The 27,456-nt window shown below is 41.7% G+C and overlaps 1 protein-coding gene across 1 annotated transcript in view; it reads left to right on the forward strand.

The window, feature by feature from the left end:
- Positions 1 to 27,456, forward strand: part of ISM1 (isthmin 1) — a 76,733-nt gene that overhangs the window by 26,505 nt on the left and 22,772 nt on the right. Inside the window, exon 2 of the mRNA XM_081034708.1 lies at positions 25,758 to 25,997. Coding sequence (XP_080890834.1) covers positions 25,758 to 25,997 — 240 coding nt within the window. The remainder of the gene's footprint in view (positions 1 to 25,757; positions 25,998 to 27,456) is intronic.

Here is a 27,456-nt window from a genome sequence, read left to right on the forward strand (position 1 = left end):
CTATTAGTTATGTTGTGAGACAGTTTTATAATTTGTTTTTCTCACAGCAAGATTGGTGAAAAGAGTTTATTTACAAGTAATCACATTTCATATAGAGGCATATTTAAAAGGTTTCACATGGAGATATATTCCACAGTTCACAGGCATGATATTAGCTTTGATAAATACCACCATAATTCAAGCATAAAGAGAATATGGTTTTTTAAAAATCCCTTTGCTAAGTTTTTGTTAACTATCATTCAAATATTTTGGTGCCATTAATAGTTTGTAGGATGACTCATTTTATATTGAGAGAGCATTTCCCTCTTCCCTGGTTCCTAAAAACAAACTACCAATGCAAAATCAAACAAGGGTAAGATGTGTAAAAAGGAAAGGTGCGTTTCGCCCAAGTGTCAGATTCAGAAGCATCTGCCTTGCCTGGTGTGTATGGCATTAATTTCCTGCCGGTTTTTCAATTGGAATGCCCCCCTGAGTTGCTTGAAATTGAAAATCAAGTCATGTTTTATTAATCAGCCCTAGGAAGCAGTGAAAGAAAGAGGTGGCAGAGAGGTTTCTTTTTATGAAAAGTTTCTATTAATAACATCAACAAAGCCTAGAAAAAAAGTATATGCACAACTTTGGCCCATGACTCTGGGATTGTAATCTCAAAGAGCATTTGTCCTCCACCATCATCATCTCAGTTAAGTATCTCCCTCTCTGTATGAATTACCTCTTGTTTCAAAATTTAGTCTGGAAAAAAGCAGACATTTATTATCTCAGAATTTCTGTGGGTCAGTATTTGGGCATAGCTTAGCTGGACACATCTGGTGTAGAATCTCCCAAAGGCTGTGATGGAGTTTATCAGACAGGATTGCTGTCATCTAAAAGTGGGGCTGGGGAAGGCTGGCTTTCAGGTTCATTCACTTGGTTATTGGCAAGATTCAAGTTCTCACAGGCTGTTAGCCTGAGGCACCCAGAGCTCTTCCCTGTTGGGCCTCTCTACAGGGCAGCTCCAATATGGCAACTGGCTTCATCAGAACAAAGGAGTAAAGCCAGGAAGTGAGACAAAAATCCCTGGTCTTTTGTAACCTAATCTCAGTGACATCCTATCACTTTTGCCATATCCTTTTTGTTAGAAGCAAGTTACTTGTTCTGTCCCATACTCAAAGAAAGGGGAAGGCACAGAAGTGTGAATGCCAGGAGATGAGACCATTGAGAGCCTTTCAGAAGCTGCTTTCTGTACTGCTTACTACACGTACAGAAGTATCTGACCATTATTGTTTGTCCCCTTGGTGACAGTTCCCCTTAATTGTCTGGTGTGGTGACCTGGGTCCTTATTTTCTCAGATCTCCTTAATTTCAATTCTAGTTTCTCTCTTCTCTTGTCCATTCAAAATATATACTCAGAGTCATCTTCTTAAAAATTGTTGCCCTCTTCTGCTTAAGAACTTCCAATGGTTCCCCCCGTTCTTCGCCTCAAAACAGGTATTGAGGAACGGCATATCTAGAATGAATCAACTTTCCTTTCTAAGCTGTATATGCAGCCAAATGGGACTCTTACTAGTCCTCCCCATATTTTTTCTCTCTATCCAGACCATTCCCTTGGCTAATATTGCCTTTCTCCCTCTTTCCAGCTTCAAAAATTCTGGACAGGCCACAAAAGCTATTCTGTGAACTGCAGAGGTGGACATGGGCCATATCTGAAGCCACAGAACATTGCGCATCCATTAAGTGATTACATTCTTCCTCATATGTAATTCTCTGGGGGTAGAAAACATCCCTGCTACCCAGTCTGTCTGCCAACACAGATTAAGTGTCTTGAGAGCAGGAATGGTACCTTCTCTTTATACTCCGTGGCATGTGGTGTAGCCCTGGCATATATATAGCATGTGTTCAATAAAGTCTAATACTTCAGTGAGTGTTGTGCTTCCCAGAATGCCCTCACCAGAACTGGGGAGACAGAGCAGATATTGTTATTTTCATTTTATAGATGAGGAAACTGAGACCCAGAAAGTTTACCTACTTACTGACAGCAGACAATGGCAGAGCCCCAATTAAATTCCCAAGTTCCAAGGTGTTGTCCAATCTCCCAAGTCTTCTAAGAAGCAAGTGACTAGTTTAGGCTTTTCTATTCACGTCTGGTTTTTTTCTTCTCATTGTGAAACCCCCTAACTTGACCTGATGTTTAATGAAATGATTCAGTCACTCAACAACCCCTGCATGTAATAAAGGTCCTACTTTTTGATTTATTTTTTTATTTTTATGTTTTTACTATTCCAGAGGAAAGGAGAGAGTAGGACAGAGTTCTTAAAAATAAATGAATAAAAGAACGTCAGGTGCAAGAGTAGGGCCTGGGTCTGCAATTTCTTGTTACTCTGTGAATTAAAATTTTTAACTTACCCAAAAAGGCATCATCAGGAAACATGTTTCTAAATGTCACCTTGTGTGTCTCTTGCTGTCCCCTGATTCACTTCTGACCATGTGATGAAGTTATCATGCAGTTTGTGGCCTCCACAGGTCAAGAGAGTTCTAGTGACCCATGCAACACCTTGCCAGATGCTTTGGCTGAAACCACAGGCATTTCTGTCAGGAAAGTGCTGCATGTGTCTGTGTGTCTGTGTGTGTGTGTGTCTGTGTGTCTGTGTGTCTGTGTATGTGTGTATGTAGAAGCAACTTAAAAAGGAGACTTAGGCAAAGGGGCAATTATTTCTCAAAACCCACTGTCCAGACTTCTGTAGGCAATACTCTGAATTCAAAATGACTTTCAGCCAAGTCATGTTTGCACCTGGGAACTGTGAAAAGTATTGAAAGCTTCATAAAGGAGATGAAACTTGACCACGACAGGAAGTGACTTACAGCCCTGAGGCTCAGATGTATTGACATGAGGTAGTGAAGTAAGAAAGAATTGTGGTTTTTAAAAAGAAGTCAGATCCTGGTTTTTCTTTTATCTCAGGATGATGTGTGTGTCCTAGAATAAAATCCTCTAACCACAGTGCAAAAGTGGCATTCATACAACAGGCATGGTCTGAACGCCTTGCTTTTGTGGGTCTGATACTGAAGAGAGTCAGAATTTCCTCTATGACTTGTTCATCATGTGTCAATATTGTGGTTTCCAAATACTGTGCGAACTGGATTTTCCAAGTTCCAGGTGGGCTATGTGGGTGATGGCAGCGACCGAAAGTGCTGAAGCAATTAGCTACTGCCACTGGGTTACTTAGAGACTGAGACTGTAGCTGTCAGACTCACATTAATATATTTCTTTGTACATGGCTTGTCAAAAACCTTTATTCTCTAGCATTTCTTCACTTGGTTCTCTTTTAAGAACATTTCTTATTGCTCCACTTGGATTAGGGGGTCTGATAATCAGCAATAGGTGGTTACCCAAAAAGCTGAGCATCAACTGCATAGTTGGTATGTGAACTGACTTGGAGGCACCATGATCAACTGGAAAATGTGATATAATTTTGGCAAGTTGGTGGACCATTTATCTTAGCAGTGAGATGGCTATACTCCATAGGAAGGTATTTTTTATATAAAATTTTGCCTGGCATGCTACTTTGGGGTCACTCTCAGGAGGATCTCAGGTTTAGTGAAAGTATGCTTCATCGTTTCTCAGCAGGTAACTTCATAATACATGAGACCATTGAACATCACCTCTTGAGCTAGGTCCTGTAACACTAATTTCTACCAGTGTTCTTCTCATGTTCCCCAGGTGAAACACACTACTTGTATTTCCCCTTTCAGTCTACTTTTTTTCTCCATCTTTCGCCCCAATCCCAGTGTGAGAGTAACAACTTCTGATATCCCGAAGGGATGTCACATGATGACTTTTGATGTCGCTCTCTTGATCCTACCAGATGTTTCTCTGTTCTGCATTACCAGCTATTTGGGTGTGGGGGGGCGGGGGGGGGCAATGGATTAAATATATTTTTATCTACAAAGCATAGTACTGGCTTTGGATTTATGTGGAGATGAAAATGGAAGACAGGATAAACGTATATGATGTAAAGAAGAGAGTTGATAAACATGAAAATTGTAGAAAAGGCTGTTATTTCTTAAGCTGCTTGTATAGGGGGAAAAAGCTGTTTATATTTGGGTGAGATTGGCTAAACACATTGGGCCCCAAGTACATGTGGTCAGTCCATGAGCCCTGGAAAGAAGCTGGCTTTGCCTTTATCCAAATATTAGTCATTGCTGGGTGGATTTTTTCAGGATGATTTTTGAAAAGATAAATAAAGACACAAAGATCTGGGAGAAAAGCCAAGTTTCACAGGGAACAGGGCATCTAATGCTCTTCTGCTCTACCCATCTCCAGAGGTAAAGAAACAGGTGTGAGTAAAGGATTGGTGAGCCTGCCCATTTCACAGATGGACCAGGACCTGGGAATTAGTGCATCCAGGCCAGCCAGTCCCAGCGCCTCCGCATCTCTGGTTCTGCCTAGCAGACCACTGCCGCCAGAAATGAAACAAGAGCAGGGTGGACTTGAACCCCTCCGTGCCCTGAGTGGACGGACGCGGCGGGACCACACGGAGTCCGTTCTTCTCCAGCAAAGCAATGATATGTTCCAGGCAAAAACCCAATCTGGGATGTTTTGGCCCAAAGGAAACATTTACAACCAAATTATACACCTCAGAAAATAAATGAGCTTTCATTTTGGAAAGAAACCCTGCCAGGCTCTTTATTATTTGCACCACAATCATAAAGTTGGTTTTAATCTCTGTAGTGGAATGCCGCTGGGTTAGCCAACTGGCAGGCTCTGGTGGTTTGAGAAGGGACCACTTCACCCTTAAGAATGCACAATGGGAAACAGGGGGAAGTACTTCTCCTGCAACATTTTTCTCAGGATCCATCATTTTTGGGTTTTGTGTGTTTTTTTTCCTTTGGGTTTTTTTTTTTTTTTCTGGCATGTTCATTGCAACTTCAAAGCAGACTCCTTTATTCTTTCTATTTTCTTTTATTCTCATTTTTGAAAATTCCTGGGGCCTTCCAGAAAAAGACTTAATGTAATGTTTCCTTTCTAAATTGATGAAAATCCAGGAGTAGTTCCAAGAAAGTCTATAATAGATTTCCATTGATCACTTGAAGGGGAATTGGATATAAAAGCTCAAAGAGAACAGTGAAAAAGGGCTTATCAAGCAAGTTCTCTTTTTCTACCCTAACAAGGGAATCAGGTGATTTAAACCTGCTGGAGTCTGCTCCCAGGATTCCTGCTGTGAAAGGACCTTGCAGATATGGCAGCCAGGAGGCTTAGGGTTTCTGGGATGGCCTGGGTTTCAAACATTTTATAGTATATTCAAGTTAGATTCTGGGTAATGTGTCTTGATTCAGGTTTTGGAATAAGGAGGTTGTCCTAACAGCATTTGAGTATGTGGCTAGTCCTTTTAGTTAGGAAACACTCTCACACAGGCTCAGAGTGGATTAAGCTTACAGAGAACTTCCCACTTGTACTAAAGACATTAGGATAAAGTCCTTGTAGGCACACAGAATTTCAGAAAGCAAAGCAGGACCTGCTAAGGTGAGCCATGGGCAAGACTTTGGTGTTCATTGAGGGGGCCGATCATGGCAACACAGTTAAGAATCCCAAGTGGTTCCCAAACTTTGCTGTACATTGGACTCCCCTAGGGATCTTTGATGCCTGGATCCTACCCCAGACCCCTGATTTACATGGTTTGGGGTGTGACCTGGGCATTAGGACGAGCAACAAAGTTTGAGAACCTCTGCTGGAGGCTATAAATTCCATGAGGGCAAGGACTCTACCTGTCTCCTCACCATTGTATTCTTGCTCTTAGAATAGAGTAATTGGCTCTCAGTAATTACATGTTGAATGAGTAAATGAATAAAGGCCTAAAGCTCATCTGCCCACACATCATCAAAATGAATCCCAGCTAATTAGATGATTTCAGCTCTTAAATATTTGGGGTGGTATAGGGTAGAATGTGGTTAAGTTCTAGGTCTTCTCTGCCCCCATCTATTTTACCCTTTGCTTCTCTCTACTTATAATATCCTGAGAATGATTTTATAATCTCTTCATAGATCACTTTTAATAGCCATGACCTGGCAATCTCATAACTTAGGACCATTGATTGCTTTCTATTTTCCATATGTCAGGAATCTATACCTGAGCTCCCCTGCTTCTTGGGTTTCCCTGTCTCTCCCTGTGATACAGGAGCCCCCCTTTATCCCCAGTTGATTCTGCAGTTTCAGTTACCTGCGGTCAACCACAATCTGAAAATATCAAATGGAAAATTCCAGAAATAAACAATTCATATGTTTTAAATTGCATGCCTTTCTGAGTAGTGTGAGGAAATCTCACTTCGTCCCACCCGGGATGTGAATCATCCCTTTATTCCGCATATCCAAGCTGTACGTGCAGTACAATGAGACATTTTGAGAGAGAGACAGCACATTCACATAGTTTTTATTACAGTATATTGGTATAATTCTATTTTATTATTGGTTGTTATTATAATCTCTTACTGTGCCTAATTTATAAGTTAAAGTTTATCACAGGCATGTATATATAGGAAAAAAACATTTATATAGGGTTTGGCACTCCCCACAGTTCCAGTGGAAGTCTTGGAGTGGATCCCCTGTGGATAAGGGGGGAATACTGTACTTTAATTATTCAGAGATGGATCCACCCACTTCTTTGCCAGCAATGCATTGGGGCATCCTTCACCCAGCAGTTGAGGGCACAGCATTTGTTCTCTTGTTCTGATGCTGAAGTTTTCCACTTCCCACTCCTTGCCTCCATCCCACCTCGCCCCCTCTCCTACAGACACTGAATTCTGGCAGTGGATAAGTCAGCTTTGATTGTAAAAATGTTTATGGAGACTGTCAGTTCTTAACCTTAAAATTGAACCATGCTGTTTGTATTTTTCCAAGTGATGGAGAGTGTGAAGGACTAATGAAAATGGAGCGTGAAGAGATCAAACATGCGTCGTGGAATCTTTGTTCAAGACCTGGAACGGGAGAAATTCCCTCGGGGGTGGGGGTAGGAATTCCGGGGAGCGGGATCTTCTGTTCATGGAGCTCAAGGCCTGAGATCATGATCTGGCATGAGCGAAAGTGAGGCGCTAGGGAAGTGAGGGGACCAGCACTGGCATGCAGGAGGGAGGGACCCTAAGATGCTTTCTTTCTCTTGAAAAGCAAAAAACATTTCCTTTGGTCAGGGAGAGAGCAAGTCGACTTGTAAAAACTCGATTTTCTGACCTTCTCAAGGTTGCTTTGAAAAGTTCAGGATTTTGAAAGAAACCATTCATAAGTTTGTATAGGATGGTATGTTGGAGAACTTTCTGCATACTCTGTGCCTTTTCTGTAGACCACTGGGGACAGTGAGCATTTGGAGCTCTTGGTGAGTGAATACACAGGGCTGAGTTCTATCTAAAAACCAGTCTTTCTATCTGCAGACTTGGGGAGAGAATGGGAGAGTCCAAGCGAGACAAACAAATGACATTTTCACAGAATGAGGTATAAATTTGCTGGAGGAGAATGAAGCCCTAGTTGCTACATGACTCTTTCTAGTCGGAGCTCGTGTGGCCTGTTTGAAAGGAGCATTTTCTCAGGTTGGACTCCTGGTAACAGTTGACCCTCTGTACAGAGCCTTCAAACACATTGGTGTGAATGCATCTATCAGGCTCCTGTTTTCCAGAAGATCTCCCTGGAAAAATAAGGAGCACGTGTGTGGAGGAGTTGGTGAATGGATGCTGTTCAGGCTGTTTTTCCTTTGGAGTAGGGCACATTTAACATTTGGTTTTGATGGTGACTGCTGTGTATACGCTGAGAACATATAGATGTTGCTTCTTCAACTTCATGCATGAGTTATTGTTTTAATCTCTTAGAAAAGTGCAAGTTAGATGTAGGATAGTTTAAGATTTATCCTTGCTGATGGGTTTAGTGTGTGTGTGTGTGTGTGTGTGTGTGTGTGTGAGAGAGAGAGAGAGAGAGAGAGAGAGAGAGAGAGAGAGAGAGAGAGAGAGAGAGAGAGAGAGAGACGGGGCACTTTGGGGACATGAAGGAGCTCTCATGTTTAAAGAGGGGCTGTCTTCAAACCCTAGAAATAGTTACTTGGCATTTGGGGCACCTGAGGAAAACTATTGGTCCTACTCTCTCCTCTGTCTCCCGTGTTTTTCTTCCCACTTCTCTCATATACTGATGGATAATTTTTCTTCTCTCTTAGGCCAGCATGAGAGCCTGCTCTCAGATCTTGTTTAATCTTCTGCCAGCCCTGTGAGCTAGAAAAGTTTATTCAGCAGCCAGTCAGCGCCCAAGCTGTCTTTCCCCATGGACCTGTGTGGCTTTTTCAGAGACAGACGCAGAATGAGCAAGCAATTAGTTAGAAACTCCTTGCTGCCCCATTTGGGATACTTGCTGTTTAAACAACCATAATGAGGCTAGACTATATTGATGCTGGGAAAAGTGAGGAGCCACGTCTTACAGTTCACCCTCCATCTTCGGGATTTTATCTTTTCACCTCAGGTGTTGGTCTTTAATGTCACCTGACTCAGTAGCAGCTTCCTTCACCCAGGGACCTAAGAGGTTGAGGGGCTCTTCCATTCCCCTGATGCTGTCCTCATCATGGGGATCCCTGAGGACTGACTGACTGCTCAGAGGGTCTCCCCCCCGGCTGGGCTGGATGCCTTGGGGCTCGTTTGCTATTTACCTAATTACATTTCTCCAAAATAAAAGTACACAACCATTTGATAGCCCTTCATTTCCTGGGAATTTTTCCCTTTGCTAAAGTGACCCTCAGAATAATAGCTTCTTAATTGCTACTCAGTCACCTGTTCCTCATCTTCTCCTGGTTAGAGACCAGGTTCTCCTATGTCAGCCTGCATCAGAATCACTGCGAGAGCTGGTTAAAGTACAGGCTGTTAGGCCCCACCCCACAGACTCATTTTGTAGAGGGTCTAAGAATCAGCATTTTTAACAGGCACCCAGGTGACACTGATGCTTCTGGTCTGGGAACCACACTTTGAGAACAACTGGGTTAAAATGATAACTCAGCATTATTACCAGCTATTCTGTGAGCTTGGCTAGGAAAGAAGGGGATGTATAGGGTATCTTAAAATTAAATTCAAACTGAAACATATGTGTATATAAAAATATGTATGTAGATTTACATACATATATACTTATAAATATATACTTGTGTACACATTTGTATGTATAAATAAATATGCACTTGCATATACATACTTATAAGTGTACATATATAGATATATAGACATAGATAAGATATAGATATACATAAAATTGTTGAATTCTTATTTGACATTGAAGAGATGCAAGCAGAGTCAGAAAATATTCACAATCAGAACTGAATTCAAAAGAGCAAGATACCTGGGCCCCTATACCTCATCACTTCTGAGTCTTCTTTCTGTCCCTGCTCTAAATCCCTGCTGTCCCATGGTGGTGACCAGGGCTGCTCCTTGGTGTACTTTCTGGGCACTGAGTGATGAATTGGTCATGCACAGGTGGCTGATGTCATTGGTACCTCCAGTGCAGTCTCAACATTCTCCCCCTGGACAAAGGGAAGAGCCAGGCACTGGTCACAACATCACTTGGAGGCAGATGACAATACCATGATATGTTGTGCCAGGATTTGGTTCACCATGCAAGTGAGGACCAAGCGAGGAACTGAGTCAGAGAGACTTTTCTCTACCTCTGTGAGAACTTCTCCTCATTCCCCCACATCCTGGGACCCAAATGTGATTCCAGAGATGTAGGGTGAGTCAATTGTGCCCATGCCTATTGGGCTTTGAAATCCTGCTTGCTCATTCATTTACTCATCTGTTCATTCATATGTCCATCATTCATTCGGGGGGGGGGGCATATAGTGTTCTATGTTCTAGGCTCTAGGCTAAGAGCTGAGGATACAAAAGGGACAGAACAAATTTAATCTGTGCTTCAAGAAGCTGACACCCTGGTGGGGACCGACAACATAGTAGAAAGCCCATAAATAAGTCATTTCAGCTTGTAATAACTATTATAAAGGAAATAAGCAGAGTGATGGAGGGGCACTGTTTGAGGAGGAGGAACACTATTTATATAGGATGATGAGAGAAATTCCCTCTCTGGAGGTGATTCTTAAGCTGGGATGTGAAAGAGTAATGATCCTAGTAGCCTGTGCTAGGATGCTAGCAGAGGAATTTCAGAAATGGACAAAATACTACTTTTGTTATTAGCAGATATGCATTTACTTGAAAAAGTTAACTTGGCTAATATAATTTACTCCTTTGTGCAATTCAGTTTACAGTTAAATTACTTTTTGTATGCTTTTAATAGCCAGAAACTGGAGAAAAATGAATAAAATCTAATAGTGTATATAAATAGAATAAAAGAAGTATTATAAAGTACAGAAGGAACACAAAGCAAGCAGAGATGAGGGAAGGCTACACAGAGAAAGCAGTACCTAAACAGGGTTTTAAAGGATGCATAGGAGTTTTCTATGTTAATAAGGGAAGGAAAGGTTGTGCAAGTAGAGGAGACAGAAAGAGGTGTAGCACTAGGGCATCTTTAGCCCCTATTAGCAGCTGTATGAGTTACAACAAGGCACTCCCTCTGGACAGACAACATCCCTTCCTCCAGTCTGAATTTCAACCCCTATTTGCCCCCTCACCAGACTCCTTTGTGCCATACACAGATTATTCAATGTAAATGATGACCTTGAATGAAACTACAAGGAGTCAATTGTTCCCACACCATTGGGCTTTTAAATCCTGTCTGTTTGTCCATCCATCCACCCATTTACCCATCCATCTATTGATCCATTCATCCATCCATCCATCCATCCATCCATCCATTTATCCATCCATTTGGAGGGTATGTAGCAACACCAAAATTTTTTGGCAAGACTGCAACAATAAAGGAAAAAGCTAATTTTTTGTGATTCAGCCATGAAAACTGTGGAGGGCAACAGGGCAGTGCCACTAAAGCAGCCAACTCAACAGGAAGAGCACCATGCTGGGAGTCAGGAACCCTGTATGCTGGGCCCAGGCAGGATACCCTCTCATGTGCCACACTCTTCCCAATCATCCTTTGCACATTCTATAAAAATAGGGGGTGCATCTCAAGACCACCCTGTACCCTGCTCCTGCCATGCAGGTCTGATGCGACTATTCCCAGGACCAGCTGTATTTTATTAGGGCACCTTGGCGATGGAAACAGCTTTTAAACTCCAAAGACTGAAACACTGACCACCCCCTTCAAGGAGGTGGGCCTCTTTGCAAAGGCTACCATCCAGTGGTCTGGGTCCTCTCTCTGCATCCTGACCACTCTCTTTACACTGGCGTGATTAGAAGAGGTATTAGCATTGTTTTCCCATGGCTTCAGCCAATAGGCAGCTCCTTCTCTTGTGTCCACTGGTCCAGCATTAACGCCTTCAGACCCTGCCAGTCAGCCAGATTTCACAGGCATGGTAAGCTGGACCCTTTGTGAGCTGAGTGATTTTGGTAACATTTTCAACTTCAGTTTTCTCATCTGTACAATACACATGATGATAAGTGTGCCCATCGGGTAGGGAGCTTTGGAAGGCATTGCCTGAGAAGATGCATAAAGAATGTTTGGACAAGATGAACACAGAGATGACTCTTAAAAATACGGCAGAGATGGAGGTGTGGTTCTAACTAGGGAAGAGAGGAGCTGGACCTAAGGGGGAAAACATTCAGGAGAAAAGAACATATCCATCCTTTCCCACCCCTATGCCCTGGTAACCACCACTATATTCTGTTTCCACAAGTTTTCTTTTAATTCCACATATAAGTGCTATCATACAGTATTTGTTTTTCTCTGTCTGACTTGTCCCACTTAGCATAAGGTGTTCCAGTTTCATCCATGTTGTTGTAAATGTCAATATTTCTTCCTTCCTCGTGGCTGAATAATATTCCATTGTATTTTTGTACTACATTTTCTTTATCCATTCAGGATAAATGGGGTATGAAGAATGAAAGGGAGTTTAAAAAAAAAAAAAACAGGAAAAAAGAGATATGTGTGCTCAATAGTTAATAGGGAGAGAGTGATCTGTCATCCCAGATGCCAGGGAAAGGAACCACCCACTGCCCACCCCATCTTGCAGCCGTCTGGTCCTCTCCTGAAAAACAAAAAAAAAACAAAACAGGTTAGGTTTTAGATTCTGTGGAAAAAAACAGGAGACACAGAGGCAAAGATACTGTATGAGTGAGTACAAGGAAAGGCTAATGACACAAGAGAATAACAAGGAGTAGAAAAGAAGTGTTTTTACCACAGAAATGCTCTCTAGTTTGCAGGTGAGAAAATTGAGCCACAGGGAAAGAGCATGCCCAAGGTGGAGCCCCTCTTTTTTCAAATGCTGTATTTCCCTGCACCCTTTATTGTTCACAAAATAGTAATAACAGAGGAGCTTGGTGTGTTTAAGAAATATCTATGACCTTGCCAATTGCCATTTCTCTGTAATTCTCTTTCCATTTTCTTCCCTTTTGTGTTTTTTGACAATTATGTAAGTTCTGTATGTAAGTAGCATACATACAGAAGGCAGCACAAATTATAAATGAATTTTAAAGAAGTGAACACACCCATGTAACCAGCTTCCAGATCAAGAAACAGAGCATGGCCAGTGCCCCCGAAGCCACCCTGCCAAGGGCTCCCTTCCAATCACTAGCTCTCCGAGGGTCACTACTGTCCTGACTTCTAACAGCATTGGTTAGTTTTGGCTGCTTTTGAACTTTAGATAAAACGAATCATAAGTTTTATGTTAATTTGTATCCGACTTCCTTTGTTCAACATTACATTTGTGGATTTTATTGATTGTATTTCATTTGGCGATTGTTTCATGCATACATCTTATTTGTATATTCTACTGTAGGTAGTCATTTGGGCCCCTGTCACTTTCACAGTTCACCCCAAATGTTTAGAGGGTCTGAGGAAGAATGTGATTTCCCCAAATGCTGATATCCAAAGCAATACATATTTAGAGCCTGGGTCTTTGTGACCTACTTTCTCTATCCTCTGCCTCGTCTGGTCCACTGCATAGCTCCCATAATGTTCACATGAAGTACGACATACCATTTCATTCCTGCTTCTTCCTTCATGAATTAGTCACTGTCCATTTTATTTCATCCTCATTTTGTCAATTGTTTTTGTTGACCCGACCTAACGATGTGAAGTCGTCAGCCTACACAAGTCAAGAAGCACTGGGCTAGTAGAAGTTTTCCTAAGAAAATGAGGCCCAGACTCCCCACCAAAGTGAGGGAACAAAGTTGAGGATTCAATCAGTGGTGAGCGTCAGGCCAGTGTTCTTGAGCCAGTCCCTTTGGAACTGTTATCCCTGGATGGGGATGCAGTTGAGGGAGATGGGAATTTCAAGGTGGCTGCTGACCCTTGTGTTCTGAACAACACCTCCAGGAGAGAAGTGAGGACAGCATGGCACAGTGGAATGAACAGTGTGGTGATGTCTACTCACCAGCCAGGGACTTCCCCACCTCAATTTCCTCATTGCTGGAATAGGGGTTGCTCATATCCACCTCAAATGGATGTTGTGAAGACTGGATTGGCATGAGTGCCTCGCATGAGTGATAGTGTGGTTCCCCTACATGTCCTGTGTGCCTAGTATCTTCTATTTACCTCTCTAGATCCAGTTTTTATCCTTCTTGTGTTTATACAGAGAAAAATAGTAAATGTGTATAGATATTCTGTGCTGTACCCCCTTTGTGACCATCCCCTGACAGAAAGCCTCTGAGATGCTGACTCTTCTCTTTTCTTGACCCTCAGCTAACTGAATGAGCTCTGGTGGGAGAATTATCTTTGTTGAGAACAAAACTGCAGGGTGCTTTGTTTCTCTAGGGTCAGAGTAGGCCATTGTGTTGGAGCAGGGAGGTGATAAAATGGTTGAAAGTATGGTGGGTACCTTCTGAAACCTGGCACTTGGCCTTTTGCTTTCCCATCAGGGCCCCTCATAAGAGGAGACACCCAGGAGATGTCCTGCTCACAAACCATGCTTCTCCATACTTGTCTCAGCTTGTTAGTGCATTGAACCAGTATCAGATAGGGATTTCTCTTTAAAGGAAACGAAAAAAGATAATATGGTGACATTAAGATTTCATACATTATGAGTTGTGGAATCATAATTAGGAGTCTGGATGATTTTACATCCTTACATTGAAAACTTCCACTGCTAAAGGATTTCCCACTTTCCACTGTGCATTTTGTAGGTTAGCATTTCCTAACTTCCCCACTGGACTCTGAAGTCCTTGAAGACAAAAACCTGTCCAAATACAATTCTCATAATTTTGAAAACACAGGTCTCATACAAATATGAAATGAATACATGTCAAAGATGCATTTAATTAATGAGGGAACTAGATGCTAATGACAATTCAGAGTGTTTGAGGAACAGATACTTATAAAATTAGTTAGGAAAATCATGAGGAAGTAAATTTGTAACTTAGAAACAAACCTGGTTAGTGTCTTATAGGGCAATAAGACAGTAAACTTTGAGTTACTGCTTCCTTTTTATTCTAGTTTTATTGAGATATAATTCACGTATACCATCATATAAGTTTAAGGTGTACAACATAGTGATTTATGTATATATTGCAAAATGATCAGCATGATAAGTTTAGTTAATATCCATCATCCCATATAGTTGCATTTTTTTTTCCTTTTGATGAGAACTTTTAATGAATTATTGTTTCTACTGGACAAAAACATTTGTTCTTCTACAGGATGAAAATCTACAAGTGTGCGTGTAACTTTTAGTCTGAGTCCTAATCAAGAGTAAGTAATAGGCAAAACAAAGGTACATTGTCCTAGAGAATTAAATAATCTTGGCCAAGTCTGTCATGCTGTGCCTCAGTATGAAGTGATAAACTTGCACTCATCCTTTTGCTTTATTTCCAAGTTTTGGAGAATCTGTCGCAACAAGTATGTGTTATTGAGCTGTCTCACCACAGCAGAGCACGTGGAACAAAGTAGACACCCAGTAAATGTTTGTTGAATGAATGCAGGACTAGAACAAACACCCCAACCATTTACAAGAAAAGGTTAGCCAAGCTAAGTAAAGGGCACACAGTCGCATCGACTGCCAGCTTTCCAAGCAGGGATCAAACAGTTTCCTGGTGAGAACAGAGCAACAGTCTAAATAAGAACAATCTGTATAGGCAGGTGGGAAAGGGAACCAATCCTGGTGGCTACGGCTTTCTCTTCACCTCAGGCCGTAGTTGGCCTATGATAGCTCCATAATTGTTTTATGGTGCCAGTAGGGGTCCCCTAATAAATGAGCATTACCAGTTTCTGGCAGCCCACAGAGCACTACAGGTGAATCATGAAAGTGTAAAGGAGAACTATTAAGTCTCAGCTCGGAATCTTTGAAAAACTGTCAATGGAGCTGTTAACAAAGCAGCACATGTAAATGACGGAAGTAGGAAGCAGGGGCGAGTTTTGCAACAGATTGTACTCTGCTTAGAGTTAGCAGGTGGAAGGATAGGAGAAAGGAGAGAGTATTCTAGTCGTTGAAGACAATAGTTACATTGTATGTATTTAGAACCATCAGGTTTTGTTTAATCTCCCCACCCTCAATTTAATATGTTAAGCATTTGGGATACGTTGTGTTGTGTTTTCTTTTTTCCATTGTTGGAAAATAATTTCTCCGGGATAAGTGTCTCTTGAGGATTCCATTTCTAGGATGTCAGAATTGGATGGATTGAGAGGTTTCCCATCCTCCTCACCGTACAGAAGACATAACTGAGGTCCTGTATCTGTTAGCTTTTGCTGTGTAACAAACTATTCTGAATTCATTCGCTTAAAACCACAAACATTTATTATTCCTCATGATTCTATGGGTCAGCTGGGTGGGTTTTCTAGTCTAGGTTGGCTCAGCTGGGGCTAAATGGTCTAGGATGGTCCAGGATGGTTTCCTCTTGAGTGACTGGTCTAAATGGTCTAGGATGGTCTAGGATGGTTTCCTCTTGAGTGACTGGTCTCTGGCTGTCTGGTTGGTCTGGGATATATCGTCTTTGTTCCATGTGTCTCTCATCACCCAGTAGACTAGTCCAGGCCTCTTCACACAGTAGTCTCAGGATCCCAAGCTCTTGTCTCTGCTTACTATTGTCTATGGGCAAAGTAAGTCACGTGGCCAAGAGCAAAGACAGTGTGGGAGGCAACTCAAGGCATGGATATTTAGAGAGAGAATTTGTGGACATTTTTTCAAACCAGTCTACCACAGATGAAAAGGACTATAACTTGCCTAAGCTTACAAAACTAGATAGGGTTGATGCTGGGACACAGACCCAGGCCTTGTACCTCCTGGCCCAGGCCCCTTCCACAGTTCCATGATTCCACAGGAATCACAGTTCCCAGGATTCCAAGGTTAAGGTCCAGTTCCCTTTACAGCTCATTTTAGAGGTACTTGAAGCAAAGACATTTGTGGTAGGTTTCAATGACGAGTCTTGACTTTGGGTCTTGAGAGAGATTAATTAAAATAATAAGCTGGGCAAGGGTCCCGAGAGCCACCCCACCTCAATCCAGTCTCTTAACTCTGCCATCCATGTTCTTTGGCTTGTCTTCTAGGTTCTGCCTTCTAATAGCAGAATACCAGCCTTGACTTAGGTCTTGGGTGCCTCCCCCCATTCCATGTGGGAAGACACAGAATCACTACAAGAATTGTTCACTTCTTGGGTCTCCTTGTCCTGTTTGACACACTCCCCTCTGGTCAAAAGACGACTTAGATAGTTGGGCCATTTAGGCATGTTCATAATTTGGTGCCTCTTCAAATAGTGTCCTGGAAAATGGGTCCTGGATAGTTACCACTCTTTTTTCTTTGCTAGAAATGAACGAAGTACAACTTGAAAAATTAATAATCAGTACTCCTTAATTATTTGCTCAAAGTTTGACTAGAGGAAGTCTGAGCTGCACATGGCTGAGGAGCAGGGACCAAAGGGTCCCCTGGTGGCCACCCTTGGCCTTTTTTTTAATAGCCCTGAGCAAGTTAGCTCTGCCTGCAAATTCAAATACCTCCCTCAAGAGACAAAGCCCTGCCTTAGCTCACACTTGAGGAGGGTTTGTCTCACATCCCAAGAAATTTATCAAAGTGTCCCTGATAGGCAAGCCCACCATTCCCCCCTGAAAAGCATTCTAGAAAATATAATTTCTTTATCCATTTACATTTGCAAAGATGTTTTAGATGATGAGTGAAGTTTGCTTTGGCCAATTTGGCTTTCCACCCTTGTATTCCACTTCTTACATGTTTTCTTAGACATGAAAGATTAGTTCATGTTTCTTTTCTGTTCATTCTTTAGCCTCACAGGACATAAAGGAAATGGGTCCTGGAGAGTTCCCACTCTGTTTTCTTTGCCAGCAGTGGAGAAAGCACAACTTGAAAAATCACCAATAATCCGCACATTTTCAAGATCAAAGCTGTTTACAGAAGTATCTGAGGCGAGCCAGTGGGGTGTTGAACTCCATTTTGTCAGCCGGCCCCAAGAGCCTTCAATTAAGAAAGAAGCACAGGGGTAGGTGGCCCACAGGAGTGGCCCATTCCCCTAAGGAGCCAGCTCTGTGCCCAAATTCAAGTAGTTGACCATTCTTCATTTCTTCTAAAGTGTTGCCTGAGATCATAAGCAAGCTCATTCTCAAGCTTAGATATTTAGATACTTATTTTACCTAAAATAAATATTCTTATGATACATTCTGCCACTGTAACGAAAGATTCCTCAGCTATTAGTCAGGCTTTCAACAGAAGGCTTCATTCCCAACCAGGACAGAGACGCAATTCTCCTTCATTTTTGAAACATGACATGCCTGTGTCACTCAAAGCTTCCAGAGTTGTCTTCAGGGTCCTACAGCAAAGATTGAAGTACATTTCTAGCCATTTCCCTTCTGCCAAGAATTTGCATTTGCATACTTTCTATATAACAGAGCCATTGATATTCACTCTGACCCTGCTGCCTGAAGGAGAGTGATTCCATCACACACAGGTGGAGTGAAAGCAGGAGGTAGGTGGCCAAACTTGCCATACATATATTCAACAGTGCACAGTTCTCCCCATGGCTTCTCCTTACTTCTTTCCAGAACAAGCCTCCACCACCCCCTACTGCCACACCTAAGAACAAGTGTGCCCCCTGAGAAAGCAGATTTTCCGGCCTGAAATTCATTTTGTTTATTCTCCTGGTTTTCTCTTCCTAGGGGTGCTTGCTCCCCAATTGTGTGTAAAGATGTGCCCTTTTATTCTTTTATCTCCCCAAACAGAGAAACATTTGCTCTTCTCTTTGAAATACCACCAATGGCATTCTTGAACTTATTTTTAGACATGTGGATGTGTTCCAGACAAAAATCGATGCCCGGCACAGATAAAACCCCAAGTGTGTTTATCGTGGGTAGAAGAAAACGGAGTGTTTTAATGTGGAAGGAGCACAGCCATATGCCTGGGTGCAGTATGGCTTCCTTTAATCTGGAAAAAGGAAACAAGCATTGTCGATAATAATATGCAGATGTCCAGCCCCAAATGAGGACATATTGCTAATTAGCTATATTGTTAGTATGTTTTAAGGAGAGAGGCTGCAGTGACGTTAATTATAATCTCTGTTGTTTGTTGTTCAAAGTCTATGAGACCAAAAGCATTGCTAATAATATCTTCTTTAATATCTTCAATAGAAGATTCCCGGATTTTTTTTTTCTTAGGATCCCACATAAAAGCCACACGAGGGGTAATGAGGCCTGTAGCCTGAGCCCAATTAAAATAAAATCTAACTAGGCCTGTGGCCATCATTATCATCAACTAGTACTTATTGAGTGCCTCCCGAGCTTGTGGAATTGGAGGGTGTGGAGTTTGAGATTGCAGATATGGCCTGTTCTTTGCCTTCCAGAAATCTGCCATCCCGTCTGCCTCCAAGAAGTCTGCCTGGTTGTGTTAATGTGGGAATACTTACCACACAGCCTTAAAAAAAAGAAAAGAAAAGAAAAGAAAAAAACTAAAACTAAAACTGTCCTAGCTAGCCACAATTTGTTACCAGTTTGTGCCTCTTCTGGAAGTGGTCAGATCAGTCCTGTTTTTCACACACCAGCCTTTGGTTGATGTTTGCAGAATAGGGAAGGGGGCTGCTTGCAGATTGGGACAATGATGCTTAGCACATTTTTTCCGAAGGTGGACCCATCACCCATTTCTACACCTTGATCGCCCTCCTCAAACTGATCAGCCTCATTTACCCTGTTACTTGGTTCTCCAAAGGTCCCCTTCCTCCCCTCTGCCTATGCCAAATGACTAGCTGGGAACTCTGACTATTGTGACCACTTTGACCTTGATATGGCTGTGGGATCCACTTTGGTCACAAGGACAGCCAGAATGAGCAGCTGTGCAGTGGCTGAAGGAGTGGTTGGGCATCCTTGGTCTCAGGCCAGTGATGTCCTGAGGAGAAAGGACACAAATAATAAAGCATCTGGGCTTGTCATCTTAGAAATTGTACCCAGTCTACAGATGAGACATTTTCCCTTTCAGTTTATCTTGGATGAGCTTTCCCAGGGGCCTTTAGGGCTAGTTGTTGAGAGCAAGGGAGGAAAGAGGAGAACCCAGCACATATAGCTTCAGCAAGCCTCCAAATGACCCAGAGAATGCCACCAGGGAAGTGGTGGCCTAGTGGAAAAGTCACAACACACTATGAAAGAAAGCTTCCAGATCAATGGTTGGTGGGTCGAGGTGGCATAATGTTGGGCCTGGCATTTATATTATTGAACTCATTGCTCTCTTACTAAGGCAGCAGAGTGGCCTGGAGCCTAGTACCCACTCCATTCCAGCTCTGATATCCTTTGGGTCTCTATACCAAGCCCTGGCAGGTCTCAGGGAGTCTGCACCCGCTGTATCCTTTGCCAGGACGGTAATGTTCACTGGCCCACCTTCCCCTCTACTCTGTTCTCTTCACCTGCTTCACTTTACTTACCTTTTCAATCTCAGCTCAAACAGTACTTCCTCAGGGAAACCTTTCATTCTTTTTAATACCAATGTTTAAAGTAAAGAATGTTATCATTCCTAACTTGACAATAGTTTCTCTGACTTTTCTCTTTTGTGAGTATCATCATAGGCTCATAGGTTTCCATAGATTCAGTGGTTAACTACAAACTTTTTTGTTTTCATGACCAAATTATCTAATGTTTGTGTGATGAGACTCCTTTAAGTGGGCTCCTGTGTTCCATAGAGAGGGCGTTGTTAATCACTGAAAGCTTCCTTGTTTCTGGAACAGCAAAGTATCCCAAACTCACCTCTACTTCCTTAGCCAGATTCTGGAATCAGCCATTTGTCCAAGGAGCTCTTGTTTCTTTTAGCTACAGCAAATTCCTTGAAATTTAGTAACAGTATTTTAGAACAAATTAAAGGAAAGATGACATTGCAGAGTGAGTAATAGATTTGAGTAATGTAAAGTATAGATGGTGAAACAATGAGTAGATTCTGTAAATGTATGTAAAAGGGTTTGGATGGCAGAATTGGAAATGAATACTAGGAAAGTTAGCAGCAGAGCTGAGCTTCTGTAGCCTGGCTGCCATTGTGAAATTCACCATGTTGATTCATTAAATGCTCCATCAGTGCCTTGTAAGCTGGGGATTGTGTCCCATTGCAAAGAACAGAGAACTCAACTTTGAGTCACTTAGCTAAACGGGGCTTTTTGCTTTTTTACTGGTAGTCACAATTAGAATTAGAATAACAATAGGGAACTGACACTCGTGCTTCTTTGTCAAGGTTAACATTAATGTTGATGATAATGGTAAAAGAAGTTCAGAGGTCACCATTCCAGGACTCTATATGCCTTCAGAGGTATGATGACTATAGTGCCTTCAGAGACCGAGAACCCTCCATTTTTCCATTCAGCCACCTTTAGAGTATAGCCTTCATCCTCATGCCTGCTGGCTGCCTCATTTCACTTCAGGCACTTGTATCTACGTGTCAAGCAGTAGAAAATGGAAGAGAGAATACAAAAATGCATTAAAAAGATTACTCATCATGACCAAGTGGGGTTCATCCCCGGGGCACAAGGATGGTTCAACATCCGCAAATCCATCAATGTGATACATCACATAAACATAATAAAGGACAAAAATCATATGATTATATCAATTGATGCAGAAAAAGCATTTGACAAGATACAACATCCATTTATGATTAAAACACTGAATAAAATAGATATAGAAGGAAAATACCTTAACATAATAAAGGCCGTATATGACAAAACCTCAGCTAATCTCATAATTAATGGTGAAAAACTGAAGCCCTTTGCTCTACGTTCAGGAACACGACAGAGCTGTCCCCTGTCACCTCTGCTTTTCAACATAGTGCTGGAAATCCTTGCCAGAGCAATCAGGCAAGAGAAAGAAATAAAAGGCATCCAAATTGGGAATGAAGAAGTTAAATTGTCACTCTTTGCAGATGACATGATGCTATATATAGAAAACCCTAAAGACTCCACCAAAAAGCTGTTAGAAACAATCAACAAATACAGTAAAGTTGCTGGCTACGAAATCAATGTACAAAAGTCCATTGCATTTCTATGTACTAACAATGAAATCTCAGAAAAAGAAATACAGAAAAACAATCCCTTTTGCAATTGCAGCAAAAAGAATAAAATACCTAGGGATAAACTTAACCAAGGATGTGAAAGACCTATATGCTGAAAACTATAAGACAGTTTTAAAAGAAATTGAAGAAGACACAAAGAAATGCAAAGACATTCCATGCTCATGGATTGGAAGAATCAACATAGTTAAAATGGCCATATTACCCAAAGCAATATACAGATTTAATGCAATCCCCATCAAAATCCCAATGGCATTTTTTAAAGAAATAGAACAAAGAAAGTGGAAGAGAGAGAGGCAAAAGGTAAACTGACTCTGCCTCTCATTCAGCAGTCCAATCCAGCACCTTACACTTATAATCTCATTGGGCTGGACTATGTAACATGGTCATCTCTAGCTGCAGTGGATGCTGGGAAGTGTAGTTTTAGCCATGCACTATCACCTGAAACAAACACTGAGTAGGAAAAAGTAGAATAGATATTGGGTAGTCAATTGCAATGTTTACCACAATACTGCCATCTAAGGCAAAATGCTAGACTGCATGAGCATGGAGCCTATTTTATTTTATTTTATTTTATTATTACTATTATTGCTATTATTACTAAGATTTCGTTATTACTTTATCATTACTTTAGATAAGAATAAGCTGTAAAATAATGGAGGGACAGGAGCTATGCATGAAGATGGGTAACATCTTCAGTAGCTGGACAATTTGGACAACCTGCCTAACTGGTTGAACAGTGCACGTGTATAAACCATATATAGCTTTAGTTTTTCTGTTTCTCTTTTTACTGGCAATCTCAAGTCTCAAATTAGAGTTGCAGAGAGAACATTGCTACTGTAGTTGCAGTGCTGTCACAGACTAAAGGTCAACTCAAAGACATAGTGGGTAAAGAAATATTTTCCCAAACTGAGCAGACCCCCTCATGTTACTTGAATGTAGGCAAAATGAATCCTGTAGCACTTGGGAAAGAATGGTGACATTTATTTTCTTCAATTCTTGGACTTTCCTACATTATTGTTTTCAAGGCAGAATGTTAACTTTCCTGAATAAAACAAAAACTATTTAAATCTTGTAAGTCAGCCTGGTGAGAAAGGAGTGATGTTCATCAAACAAGACGCACGATGGGGCCTCTGCAAGGAAGATGTGCAGCGTGTCCTTAAGAAAGGGTGAAGAAAAGGCCTTTCCTTGTATTGTAGCAGATCCTGCCTGCCATCTCCTGCCCCAGCTTTAAAATCTAGATGACCAAAATAATGGCTGCTCCCGAATCTTCTTATTGGTTGAATAAAGCCGCGTTTCATTTTACTTGAGTCATTATAATACACCTTCCTCTGTCTTAGGGCTTCTAGTTTTTGAAGAGTTTGGGGGCATGCCTCTGCAAGGTGTTCAGTTAAATATGTTTTAGTAGAGATGCAATTGTGATTAGCATTTCTTTATTACATTCTATCTTGCAAACCCTTTAGGAAAACTGAACTTGGGTGGCGGGGAGGGGGGGGCGGGAGGGGAAGGAGGGGACAGGATTGGAAAAAGATGGAGAAATGCCATAATTGCATGCCTAACTCAAGCCAAAACATACTTTAGCCCCAGTCTATTCCCGGCAGAGGCACTTGTGGCCTGAATTGTTCAGCCAATTGCCCTAACTCTGTACTTCTCTTTTCATGTGTAGATACTACCCAACCTGAGTTATCTTGACTTGGCAGGGTGCAGGATTCTTCATGTATCTACTCTGTTTTACATGAGGGATCATTGAGCCACAGAGAAAAGGGGTTTGCTTGGTGCATGGCTGGGCCAGGGTCACTCTGTGGTGATGTATCTCCTGGCAGACAAATTCCAGAATCAGATCAAGAAACCAATCAGATTCAGTTCTTGTTTTTGCAGCCATCTAAGCAAAATGCCAAATAGCAGCAAAAGTACATTTCTTATCTCTTCTTCTAAAATATAATTTAATAGGAGAAAGAGTACTTCATCACAGGGGAAAAGAAAGAGAGCTCTATTTTTAACCCAGTTAAGCAGTATGTCCCAGTTGCTACCATGAAGTTAGGGCTAGATTTGCAGGGGTTCCCTCAAGCAGTTGGCAGGCAAATCCTGGGCCCCTTCTGAGACTTACATTCCCAAATCCTGTGCAAGAAATTTTCCATGAGAATCCAGCTGTCTTCACTGACACTGTTGGGGAAGTTTTAGGGTTGGGGATCCAGGGAGAAGAGTAAGGGAAAAAAATGCATTCAGTTTTCTCCCCTTGGGCTGTGATAGAAAGGTCTTATGTTGAGAAAAGATGTAGCGTATTTCTCTCTCTCTCTCTCTCTCTCTCTCTCTCTCTCTCTCTCTCTCTCTCTCTCTCTCTCTTTTTCTCTCTCATCTTTTTCTCTTTTTCTGTCTCCATGCACTGGACTCAATCTCAGCATAAGACATTTGGCCTCTGTTGTATTGAGCAATGCCTGAGAATGCCAGGACAACTCCCTCTCCCTCTACAAGGATGTGCCAGGAGACAAAAACCATGGCAGAGAGATGGCTGGAAAGGTGAACAAAGGCACTGCCCCCAGCCACATCTGAGCAAAAAGGCAGGGCAAGCAAAAACATGGTGAGGAGCATCCAGCTTCCCCCTCTGCAACTGTGTGCTTTAAACGGGAGACAGCAGATGTGCTGTTGATCTCAGCCCTCTTCTTGGCCTCTTGGAACATTCACAAAGCTGGTTTCTGCATCAGTGAGTTTATTCCTCAGCTCCATTTCTGTTTAAAGAGATATAGAAAAAGCCATTTCCTCAGGTTAGCTCTCTAAGAAGACATTTATCTCTTCATGTGTTTCATCCCCAGGCCATTCTTGACCTTGGGGACTCAGAGTCAGGAGCGTTTTGATACCAGATGTAACCCTTTGGCTGGGTCAGAGGCATTGTGGTGGGGGGCAGGGAGTGTGTGTGGAGACAGTGTGCTGGAATATACGCTCCAAAACCCCAAAACATGCCCAAGAACAACAAGAACATTAACCACTGACCCAAACGCTGGTGAAATTCTATCTCCACATCTCCCTCCACCAGTAAACATGAAAATGCCATCCCCAAAGGGATGGAGAAAGCCTCCAATGAGAGGTCCAGAGAGAATGCTAAGAGAAGGGCTGGTTTGGGAAAGACGTCTAGCAACTCTGCACTCTTCAATCACTGCAAAGATTTTCCCCAAGTGACAACTAAATAGAGACATTTTTCACTAGCTGGGAAAAACAACAGACTTGCACTTTTCAGAATAATGGCATTAAATTTTAGAATGCCGTTTTGTCACTTTTTCTTTGGCTATACCCACCTCTTCATTTTCATCTCATGCCATTCTTCCCTACTTTACTCCATACCATTGACCTTCTTTCTGTCCCTCAAGTGAGCCAAGTTCATCCTCACTGCAGAACTGTCTTACTCGTTATTCCCTCTGCTAGAGTTTACTCACCCAGATCTTTGCAGTGTCTTCTTCCTTTGTTCAGGTCACGCATCAGATGTCACCTTCTCAAAGAAGTTTTCCCTAGCTACCTATCTACTCTTGTCTCTGGCTGCTCTCATTTTCTTCTTTCTTTTCTTCTTAGCGGTCACCACTCTTTGATATACTTTTATTTATTTATCCATATATATATTGTTTATTCCCCTCAACTAGATGTACACTCCAAGAGAATAAGGCTCATGTCTTACTTCTTTATGGCTGTATCTCCTGTACCTAGCATGTAATTGGTACTTGTTGAGTGGATGGATGGGTGGATGGATGGATGGACGGACAGATGGATGGATATAATCAATGATTTGGCTCAAGTATTTTATCCAGTTTGGTCAGATCTTTAGTTCCATGAGCCACGCCAAAAAAAAAAAACAAAAACAAAAAAACAAACTCGGGACTCTAGGGTCATACCTAAGGCCGGAGTGGTTAATCAATTGTAATTGTGAGAAGGAAACCATAATTTGATTCTAGTTCTAAATGAGCACCTGTTCTCCTTCAAAACAGTACATTTGTGTTAATGTTTTTAATGTTTAATAAATAGCCCATAACTCATTTATCCTCAGAAAATTCCCAAGTAGCAGGCTAGAAGAAGTTTCCTGATGGTTTGGCTTATTGAAGATGAAGAAATTAAACCATGGAGAATGAAAATAAGTTGAGAATAACATCCTGGCTGAATTGCAGCCACTGCAACTGTCCTTGCTCCTGAATTTAATGGACTGTTAAGGGAGGGATTTTTAAATCATACATCTCCTATTTATGTGTTCATATGTTTGTTTGTTTTAGAATAACCTCAATGTGGAAAGTGACTCTACACCAGAAACCAGCTTTCCTTTCTCCAAAGAAGCACCAGGGGGCCACCTGGACGACCAGGCTGTACACCAGCCCCTTCCCAGACAGCGATTCCAGCAAGAGGCTGGACACCCTGCGTTGCAAAGAGATGGCCCCAGATCCTTTCTCCTTGATCTTCCAAACTTTCCAGATCTTTCCAAAGCTGATATCAATGGGCAGAATCCAAATATCCAGGTAAGACTTAGCAGCTGAATGGTGGAAGAAAATGAAACAGTCTATCTCTGTTTCCCGATCTGATTTCAGAGTAACTGCTGCCTTATCTCATTTTTTAACCCATTAAGGAATCCTGTTTATGATCATGTAATCTCTATAAGAACAGTGGTGTATTACATCTGTGTAATACCACTCATAGTGAGAGGCACCATTATCTTATGGACCACTAAAAGAAGAAAGAAACCATTGCTAATTAAAATATGACACACCAATTATTATAAGATACATCCTAATATCAGAGACATTGAAATGTGAAAACAAAACAAAATAAATAACTTGCCCTGAAATTGGTGAAATATGGTAGCTGTAGGAAAGGGCCAATCTAATACGTGAGTAGACTGGGCAAATCATAGTATGATTTCAAAGGTACTACAGAAGGCAGTCTCCCTTACATGCCTCTTTCGCTTGCTTTGGACACCAGAAATTCTTTCAGGAGGTGACAACACTTCAGTTGCTCTAAAGTGTAAATGACTCATAAAAAAATTTAATAAGAGGAAGGGAGGTGAGAAAAGAAATTCCTAAGGGACAGACGAATACATACCACTATGATGGTGGGATGAAGTGAGGGAAATAGGAGCTTATGGAAAGGGTTGCCTGGGATTGAAAATTATAATTCTCATCTACACTGAAATAGCATAGTATATTTTACAAAGCAAATGTTGATCCAATTTGACTCTCCCAACACCCTCATGAAAGAGATGAAGCACATGTCATTTTTCCAGTATTATTAATAATGCAACCAGTACTCAGAAAGTTACTATATGGTTTGTCCAAGGTCACATGGGGGCTTAACTCCGGGCTCTCAGACTCGCAAGAATACTTAGCCTAGCAATCTGTGTTTCAGAGACAAACTCCTAATTTTTGGATTTTGCATGAATTTCCAACTGTTTCTCCCCAGAAATGGTCCCAGGACAGCTGAGGACCAATGGTTCTTCTCCTGGGCGACCTTGTCCATATGCAGCTCCTATTCTCATTTGCCTGCTTCCATACTTCTAAGCTTTGTTCTCAATTCTTTTCACTTGGGGAGGGACAGCTTTTCCTTATTTTCCCTCTCTGCATCAAATTACAATTAGTTTACACAGCAGAAAGTTCCTGAACCTGACCCCAGAGCAATTGATCCTTAATTAAGTTAACTGTCTCTCTCTCAAGACTGACACTCTCTGCATGACACCGTTTCAGATCAGGTTTCTTTGGCCAGAGTTGTTTTGCTTATAACACCAGTGTCATGGTGGCCAAGGAATGTCACTGGGAATACACCTCAATTAGAATATATCAAACAGTCCCTACTGCGTACAAAATGCTGTGTTATGTTCTGTGAGATTAAGAAATGTAAGGACTTTTTTCTCCAGGAAATGACATAGGTGTGAAAATCTCTGCTCACACCAAAGACTGCCAGAGGAACCATGGAGACAGATGAGGA

Source organism: Rhinolophus hipposideros, assembly GCF_964194185.1.
Source record: "Rhinolophus hipposideros genome assembly, chromosome: 22".
Taxonomy (NCBI): domain Eukaryota; kingdom Metazoa; phylum Chordata; class Mammalia; order Chiroptera; family Rhinolophidae; genus Rhinolophus; species Rhinolophus hipposideros.